The following is a 10505-nucleotide window of genomic DNA, read 5'->3' on the forward strand; positions in this document are numbered from 1 at the left end:
TGATCATGTGTTTCTTTTTTACTTGCTACTTTTGATGCCTTTTGCTTGCTTTAAGCCTGCGAAATGAGAGATGCACAGAGAAATGTTTTAGTTTGAAAGAAAAGCAGGATAACTGCTTTTACATAAATTTGCCGAGAAAACATCAAGGTTTGTGTTGTGAATTGTGATGTAGTTTGGTTAACCAACTGTTTTTTAAAACATTACCTAAATGCTCTTAGTTGAATGTAAAAGTGGTAAAATTGTTTCTTCCACAGGTAACAACAATACAATTATAAACTGCACATACGATCAAACTAATGCACTAACTAAAACTTTATCAAGAGGCATATATGATCTTTCATACTGTTCCAAATTTAGTTTATCCTTGACATAAACACATGGTTGACAGTCTCAACACCTCTAGAGGTGACCCAAGTGCATGCTGGAAGACAGTTGAGAAATTCTCCCGCCATTGTTGAAATCCAAAAAAACACTCATTATGAATCCCCTAAGTAGTACTACTGGAATTTGTGGGATTTGAACTTTTGATATAGACGTTTTAGGTTCAAACCCCATTAACATCATCGTATATCGGGTGGCCAAAAAAAGTCACGTAATCTTCAGGGGAAAATTTCGGACCACTATTTTACACGTTTTACTATATGAAAAATAATACTGGTAATAACAACTTCCAGAAATGGGTACGAGTACTTAATATAAAACTTCATTTTATATATTTTATATGTTGAAGCTCAAACTTACCAAATGACATTACGAAAATTTGTGGTTAACAAAACTCATTTATAAATGTTAACAAGCTATATAGTCTTCAGGTTTCAATATTTCTCATATAATTTAAAAAAGTATTGAGTCGTGTTCATCACTTCATCTATACTTTCAATATCCAAATCTTGTATTCAGAGTCGAAGACAGGGGATGCATGTGGATGCTTTGCATCCCCCAACTCTTCAAATAAGCGAATTATATTGTGTTTAAAAATTGTATATTAGTTGTCAATATCCCCAAATAATAAACACAAGCATCTCTTAAATATCTCATAGTTACAATATATATATATATATATATATATATAGGGGCAGGATCAATGGGGAAGTAACCAATCGGGGGGAAGTGGGGGGAAGCAAATTTTTTAATTTTTTTTCGTTTTTTTTGGAATTTTTTTTTCCCGGCATCAAGATCACACGAAAATATGAACATTTAGAAGAGACACTTCGCGATGAATGTTATTATTTAGGCGGGAAAACGATCGACAAAAATAACATTTAAGATAATATTGTTCGTGAAGAATATGAACTTTTTTTTTTCCATGTTTTGTGAAGTAAAATTTAGCCTGATTTAGAGTTTAGGGTTTAGGGTTTAGGGTTTGGTGTTTTGGGTTTATTCCATAAACCCAAAACACCAAACCCTAAACCCTAAACTCTAAACCGTTCGTGTTAAAAACCCAATCTAAATCCTAAATCTAAACCCTATATCTAAACCCTAAACCCTAAATTTCTAAACCCTAATATCTAAACCCTATAAACCCAAATATCTAAACCCTAATATCTAAACCCCAATAGCTAAAACTTCAACATACGCTCGAAAAACACGATAATTGTTATATATTACTTCTTCGAGCGTTTTCCCGCCAAAATAAAAACATTTATCACAAAGTGTCTCTACTAAATGTTCATATTTTCATCCCATCTATAATGTTCGTGAACAAAGTTTTTTCAAAAAACGAAAAAAAAAAAAGTTTTTGCTTCCCCCCGCTTCCCCCCGATTGGTTACTTCCCTCTTGATCCTACCACTATATATATATATATATATATATATATATATATATATATATATATATATATATATATATATATATATATATATAGGGGCAGGATCAATGGGGAAGTAACCAAGCGGGGGGAAGCAAATTTTTTTTTTTTCGTTTTTTTGAAATTTTTTTTCTGGCATCAAGATCACACGAAAATATGAACATTTAGAAGAGAAACTTTGTGATGAATGTTATTATTTAGGCAGTAAAACGATCGACAAAAATAACATTCAAGATAATATTGTTCGTGAAAAATATATATGAACGTTTTTTTTCTTCATGTTTTGTGAAGTAAAATTTAGCCCGATTTAGAGTTTAGGGTTTAGGGTTTAGGGTTTGGTGTTTTGGGTTTATTCCATAAACCCAAAACACCAAACCCTAAATCCTAAACCCTAAACTCTAAACCGTTCGTGTTAAAAACTCAATCTAAATCCTAAATATAAACCCTAAATCTAAACCCTAAACCCTAAATTTCTAAACCCTAATATCTAAACCCCAATAGCTAAAACCTCAAAATACGCTTGAAAAACACGATAATTGTTATATATTACTTCTTCGGGCGTTTTTCCGCCAAAATAAAAACATTTATCACAAAGTGTCTCTACTAAATGTTCATATTTTCATCTCATCTATAATGTTCGTGAACAAAGTTTTTTCAAAAAACGAAAAGAAAAAAAAAAGTTTTTAGCTTCCCCCTGCTTCCCCCCTAATGGTTACTTCCCTCTTGATCCTACCACTATATATATATATATATATATATATATATATATATATATATATATATATATATATATATATATATATATATATATATATATATATATATGAAAATTTTATGTTGATATTTAATTTTTGTGAAATGCATCCCCTATACGCGAATCCTGGTTTCGCCTCTGCTTGTATTACAACTTTTTATTAATAAATCACATTTGATAAATTTGCAGAAATTACCTACAAGCTATGTCATGCATATCTTATTCATGTGAAGTGATCAACGTGTTTGAACGGCTTTTCGAGCAATCAGTGTGGCTTGAGAGGGAGAATCAGGAACTAAATACTATATATGTTATTAAAGTTACAGATAGTATGATACTTTTACATTCAGGGTGTTTTGAATAAGTAACTGAGTTTTTAAACATCTATAAGAGAATAAGTGTCATGTTTTGCTTTTTACAAGTATTTCTTTTAAAAAATATTTTGATGCAAATTAAATCAATGGTTTGACTTTTAAATGTGTTTTCAATATAATAACTTTCATCGAGTATTATCTAACACAAACAAACGAATTTAACGTCAATGTTGAGTATGAAATACTTTCAAAAGTAGATACTTTAATGGGACGGACGAAATATTAATTGCTTTTATCTTTATTTAAAAAATCATACAGTATAAGCCCGTTGTATAAGCTAATCATTCAGTTTAAAGCAAGCACTCCTTAAACTCAACAATCTGTTTTCTTTTAGCAATTCGCTCGCCATACTTCAAGATCAGATTTGTTAAGCACTACAAAACTTAGGGCTTGCATAGGTTATCATCATTTTGTAGTTTTCGCAAAAGTGCCATATCAATTTGCAGGGTAAACACCCTTTACCCAAAAAAAAACATAAGCCCCATATTTTGTCCTGCCAAAACCTTGTTACCGACAACTTAAGCAACCAAATTCAATATGAGATGCAACTATTAACTCATATATTACCAAGTGGTTATGATATTATTACCGCGCTCTATTTGACCATCTAGTTGGCCAACAACCCAAACCAACACATATGTTCGGGTAATCAGCAGCGTGTAATTCCTTATTATAGAAAACAATCTAAGCAACAATTTGAAACATTTATCAGAGGTCAGAACTTGCTTCGGGAATGATCCGATCCTCTGGTAGGATAACCTGAAGGCGAATCATAATTCAATGCAGCTCCAAAATCTGCCAAATTCAAGGTTGTTTCAATTAATAACAATCATGGTAATGGTATTTTCACTATATCTTGAGATGAAAGACAAATAACAGACAAAAATAAGGCGTGCATGTGCATACCAAAAAAAATGATCATTAATTCATTGAAGTTTTTACAGTATGTTCCAAATAACAAGAGCGCTCATTTTGGATTATTGTAAAAATGTATTATTGTAAAAATATTCGTCCACCACAAGTAAACTGAACAGCAAAAACCTCTTTCGTTTACCCGTTTCCCCGTTTATATAAGACTAAGTTAATAAGTTATGCACCATATGTCATGTAGCAACTATCTGATATTTTCTTGCTAAAATGATTGATGTAAATTGTATGCATATTTCATTTAAGTTGAGCTTAGAAAATTCAGTACCACTAAACAATTCACTTATGCCCACACAAAAATTCAAATAGCGAAATGCACGTACACTTTGATATCGGAGAAAAAGGCACAAACTCTTCTACGAATCTGAGGGTGATTGAGGTTGCTGAGATGGCGGTGGCCATAACGCTGGAGCCATGTATGCAGGAGGCTGCTGTGCAAAAAGACCCGGATCCAGCATACTCTTGTTTGATGACATCATCCCTGATTGAGGTGACTGCTGAGCTGGCATGTAATAATAAGGAAACGCGTCTGATGGTCCGCCAACTGGCACAGTTACACTTGGGATGGATGATATAGCTTCATCTTTAACATCCTCTCTTGGTACAATATCAACCAAAAAGTCAAAAATATCCGTTCTCGTGATTGCAGCAGCAATATCATTTTTCTGTAACGTTCGCCTTTTATTCTCCTCGGTATGATTCCAAGACCGTAAAGTCAACTCCAATATGAACATTTCGCATGCTCGTGCAAACACAATCGGTGCTTCGGCTGATATCATTCTTACATCTTCATCGGCTTTCATGATCTTTTTAATTCTTGCTAATGGAAGGCTGTGGTTCTTGAAATCATTGACGTTTTCAATTTCTCGATATTGGTTTGACCAAAATGATTGGAGCTGTTGCTGAAGTTGTTGTTGCTGCTGTTGTTGCATTTGTTGATAGGCTAATTGTTGTTGTGCCAGTTGGGCTGCAGTGGGTTGAGTTGCAGCTTGAAGGGTGGGACCACCTGGTGGTGGTATTACTGGTCCTCTGCCAGGGGTCCCGCTTATTTGAGCCGAATCGTACGGGTTTGTTGCATATGGTAATTGACTTACATTAGGCATCATGTTCATGTTGCTAGCATGAGGCTGCACATGCCCTTGTGGATCCATCTTTCAAAATATATAAATTTGCAACACTATAAAATGCACAAAACTGCAAAATTATCAAGATCATAAATTAGCATACACATTAGTCTATTAATAATGAAAAGTCTAATGATAACAATGTAACATCATGAATATAGTGTTGAGTATGCGATTTGAGAATGATTATGTGATATTGAAACGTGTCGAAATATAGTGTTTGGATATGCATTTGTTGTTTGAAGTTGTAATAATCAAAATATTCGTTACATTCAGGTTATAAAATGATGTTATAAAATGATCGAAAAGTAACTATTGTGATAGAAGAAGAGTAAACGTATCTCATAATAATAAACAAGATTAAATGAATAACCTGAATCTGGATAATGATGCTGTTCTAATAAACAATACGAATCATGCAAAAAGGAATATTATCCAAATATATTAGCAGAACTTGGGACATTAATATGATATTTTTTAATTTGGGAGCAGGAAAGTAGATTTTTACACAAAACAAAAGTTTAAATTCTTGATATTGATCATGTTCTTAATGGCTAAGATCACCTTTTTTGGTCTCGGTTTTATCGGAGTAAATCCCAGAAAAACTCATGGGCCAAACTTACTTTTTCAAACGTTATATTATATTTGTGATTAATTTAGAAAGGAATTCTAATAATAAAACTTGTTTGTTTAAATTATGTTACCCTTTTAAGCCATTTTAATTTAAGCTATATATATATTTCTAGAGATTAAGAATATTTACTTTTATTGAGAATACTTTTGATAGTATTTTCACTTTAAGTGGAGAAATAATCTGTCTTTATTCTCAGATAGACGAACAATTGTTTACATCTCATATCTCTCATACACCACTTATGTGATATTTGATTTTGTTGTTGTTGTATTGAGATTTGTGGAATTACAAAGTTAGAGCTTCTTATGAATCACAATCACAATTCACAATAAATGTTGAAATAAAAAGTAAAATAGTATTTTGGATATGAGATGTAAACTTTCCAATAATAAAATAATAAACATTTAATAAAACAACAACAAAATCAATGTATTTGCACCATTTCATAGAATTATATGAAATACACACTTATTTTCTCTTTATTAATATTTCATAAACAAATATAATTGTATTTGGTAGTTATAAGTTGAAAATTATAACACGTTATCAGCACGAAGTGCTCCGTATAATCAATGTTTATCTAAGCAAGCACACGTCACTAATCAAGGTAAGAAATTCTTTAACTTTTATTAACTTCACTAACATTTATAATTATGTTATTTAAGTTATATATGGTCGGTTATACCGCCTGAATTATATTTCTGTAATCTAACTTTTATTAACTTCACTAACATTTATATTTATGTTATTTAAGCTATATATATGGTCGGTTATACCGCCTGAATTATATTTATGTAATCTAACTTTTATTAACTTCACTAACATTTATATTTATGTTATTTAAGTTATATATGGTCGGTTATACTGCCTGAATTATATTTCTGTAATCTAACTCTTATTAACTTCACTAACATTTATATTTATGTTATCTAACATTTATGATTACTTATGCAATTAATCATTATTTATTTCATGCATACTAATGTTTATTCTTAAAATTTATTATTTATGCATAATATGTTTATTCTCTTAACCATCGTATTTATACTAAACGTATTTATACTAAATGTATTTATAGTAATCGTATTTGTACTAATAAAATTCTTTTATTAAAATTATTATTAATACAACGAGTACATAACAGTCGTTAACGTCAACTAACGACGTTACAACGGTCATATATACATAACGGTTGTTAACGTCAACTGACGACGTTACAACGACTATATTTTTCAAATATAAAATAAACATCTCCATTTTCACATTTTCACAAATCAATCTTCATTTTCTCAGATTACCACCCTCAAAAAGTTTTTTGTAAAGATGATTCACACAAGGATGATTTTTTCTATTGTGTTGGTCATACTAACTATCATCATTGTTGCTAATATACCACCCGGAGAACCTATATTCTATCCTGCTCTTGTGATTTTATCATTTGTAATCATGCCATTATTCAGTTGTTTGCTACTTATGAATTTAAAATGATTCTAATTTCATTTTATTATTTGTCTATGATTAGAAATTGATTATGATTATAATTTATGTTGTTCATCTTTCTGAAAATAGAAAATGTCAAACTTATCAAAGCTTGAGTTTGATGCCCTAGACGTATCGGGAATAAACTACACATCATGGGTCATGAATGTAGAAATAAATCTTGGATCATTGGGTATTCTAGAAACTTTAAAAGAAAACAATACTTGTTCTGATCAAGATAAATTAAAATCAATTGTTTTTATTCTCAAACATATTGATATCACCTTAAAACATATGTATCTCACTATCAAAGATCCACATGTTTTATGGGAAAGTATCAAGAGTAGATTCGATAATCAAAAGGAAATATTACTCCCAGCTGCGAGGGAAGAATGGAGAAATCTAAGGTTCCAAGACTTTAAAAAGGTAAGTGAATACAGCTCGGCCATGTTCAAGATCCGTTCAAAGCTTCAATTCTGTGGTCAAGAAATAAGTAATGCTGATATGATGGAGAAAACTTTCTCCACAATGCATTCTGCAAACATTACTATACAAGAAAATTTAAGATTGCAGAATTACAAAACTTTTTTCAAACTTCAAACTTATCTCTTAGTTGCAGAAGTGAATAAAGAATTACTGATGAAGAATCAAGAGTCTCGTCCTACGGGTGCGCTAGCATTCCCTGAAGCTAATGCTATTAACAATAATAAAAAAAAAAGAAATGCACCTGGACGAGGACGTGGGCGAGGTCGTGGTCATATTGGCCAAAACCATCATCATGAAAATTACCATAACATAATAAAGATCATAACTATGTTCGAAATCACCCTTATGGTGATGGTCGTGGTGGTGGTCGTGGTCGTGGACAAAGAAATAATAATTCACAAAATTATAAATTTCAACCACCATACAATCCCACAAATCATAATTGTAACGTCCTCCCAATAGGGTCTGGAAGAAACGTTACTAATATCAAATAAACCAACATATTATAATACGAGAACAATACTAAATGAGAAAATTTAACTTTATTGAGTACGCAGCGGAAAATGAAATGTCGTTACAATAATGGAAATAACGATAAAGTAATTGTTCATATGCAGAAGTAATAAATGCGATATCTCTTGATCCTAAGTCCAAGTAGCATCACATAAGTAGTAGATAAGAAAGCTTGAATCAAACAGCACCTGAGACAAAACATGCTAAAGTGTCAACCAAAAAGGTTGAGTGAAGTTCATAGGTTTAACAAAAGTAGTTATCGTTGTTTTTAGACCACAAGATTTAGTTGTAAAGTTGATCTCCCGCAGGATCAAAAAGTAGATCTCGCAGATCCAAAAGTTATGCCAGTGCATGATATTTAGACTAAACGTTCAAGTTTGCCCCATGACAAGTTGTGTCTGTCCTTGTCGGTTTAAATTTCATTATCAAGTAATACAAAGACTGAGTCAAATGTATCGGGGACGTTACTCCCGATAGGCCTACCCCCAATAAATAAGCATGCCGCAGCACTTAAAAATATCACTGTAGGGACTTCGTCGGACATAGCCGGGTATAGCATAGTTTTAACAGTTGGTACTGATATTTAGACTAGACTTTCAAGTTTACCCCGTGTCAAGTTATCGTTTATACTTGTCGGTTGGGGGCTTGCTGGTCATAGCCCAACATATCACAGTTTAATAGTTGATACGTGTAAGTACTGATATTTAGACTAGACTTTCAAGTTTACCCCGTAACAAGTTATCGTTTATACTTATCGGTTGGGGGCTTGCTGGTCATAGCCCAACATATCACAGTTTAATAGTTAATACGTGTAAAACAGTTATAAAAGTTGTGCATGTGTTCTCACCCCAAAAGTTATAAAACAGTTATGAAACAGTAAAAAGTGGGGCTATGAATTCACGTATATAAATATTGTAAAACAGTTATTAAACTATTGCATGTTAAAAATTTAAAAGCAAGCATGTGTCTCACCCCATAGTTTCAAAACAGTAATGAAATAGTAAAAAGTGGGGCTATGAAATTCACGTATATAAATATTGTAAAACAGTTATTAAACTATTGCATGTTAAAAATTTAAAAGCAAGCATGTGTCTCACCCCATAGTTTCAAAACAGTAATGAAATAGTAAAAAGTGGGGCTATGAAATTCACGTATATAAATATTGTAAAACAGTTATTAAACTATTGCATGTTAAAAATTTAAAAGTAAGCATGTATCTCACCCCATAGTTTCAAAACAGTAATGAAATAGTAAAAAGTGGGGCTATGAAATTCACGTATATAAATATTGTAAAATAGTTATTAAAATATTGCATGTTAAAAATTTAAAAGCAAGCATGTGTCTCACCCCATAGTTTCAAAACAGTAATGAAATAGTAAAAAGTGGGGCTATGAAATTCACCTTAGTAAGTAGAGAGAGTTATTCCTCGGAATAGAGAGTTGAACGAGTGAGCAGGAAAGTCAACCTATTGACATTTAAGAGTAGTTAAGTGTTTTGCCCATGTTTAAGTTTAAGTATGTGTTTAAGTATAGTTTGTTTTACTAAGTTTCTATTCCTAGTAAGTTACTATTTTTATAAAGTTTCTATTTTTAGAAAGTTTCTTATTTTACTAAGTTTCTATGACTAGAGAGTTTCTACTTTTATGAGTGTTTCCATTTTAGAATACTTGCCGTATTAGATAAGCTTCCAATCACCCCTTTCCCTTCGAATGGCTAATTTAGATCTAGGGGCTTGAGCCATAGGACCCTTTAAATCGGAAATCCAAACCCTCTGCCTAGAATCTCGTAGAAACCATTCGTCAAGAAAGTTCGAAGATCTATACATCTCTAATACATATCCCAAAATGTTTTTGTGCTACAATATAATTAGTAGGTTATAGGTGCTAGTAATAGTAATAGTGTATACATGTTAAGTACTAGTATAAGTAGTATTAGGGTTTCATTAATTAGGGTTAGTTAATTAAAGTAGTAATTAATAACTAGGGTTTAGTAATTAATGTCCTAGGGTTTCATAAATGTTTAGAGTTTAATTAATTAGGGTTTAAGAATTATAGTTTAGGTGTAATTAGGGTTTAAGGTTTTAATATGTATATGTATATATAATTCGTATATATATGTATATATATATATAAAAATATTTTTTTTACATGTATATATGTATATATAAATCTAGGTGTGTTTATGTATATACTTATGAATAACAAGTTTATAATATGAATATGAATTATCAAAGATCAAAGTTTATGTAAATAGTTTAGGGTTTATGTTATACCTTTGAAGATTCAAGATAATTAACAAAGAAAATATGAACACGATGAAGATGGAAGATCAAAGCCTTGAAAATCTTGAAGAACTCCTTGAAGATTCTTGAAGAACACGAAGAAAAAGCTTGAAGATCCGAATACCA

General features: G+C 31.4%; 1 protein-coding gene across 1 annotated transcript; it reads right to left on the reverse strand.

Annotated features, from left to right (window-relative positions):
- Positions 1 to 4219: 4219 nt before the first annotated feature.
- LOC139862681 (nuclear transcription factor Y subunit C-3-like) lies at positions 4220 to 5014 on the reverse strand. The gene has a single exon (XM_071851305.1). It carries the CDS (start codon positions 5012 to 5014, stop codon positions 4220 to 4222), a length of 795 nt encoding a protein of 264 aa, XP_071707406.1.
- Positions 5015 to 10505: the final 5491 nt, after the last annotated feature.

The sequence above is a fragment of the Rutidosis leptorrhynchoides genome, chromosome 8 (assembly GCF_046630445.1).
Source record: "Rutidosis leptorrhynchoides isolate AG116_Rl617_1_P2 chromosome 8, CSIRO_AGI_Rlap_v1, whole genome shotgun sequence".
NCBI classification, from domain to species: domain Eukaryota; kingdom Viridiplantae; phylum Streptophyta; class Magnoliopsida; order Asterales; family Asteraceae; genus Rutidosis; species Rutidosis leptorrhynchoides.

Bases quoted from the DNA above. Each gene is read 5' to 3' on its own strand.
- LOC139862681 (XM_071851305.1), bottom strand. From the start codon at position 5,014: ATGGATCCACAAGGGCATGTGCAGCCTCATGCTAGCAACATGAACATG.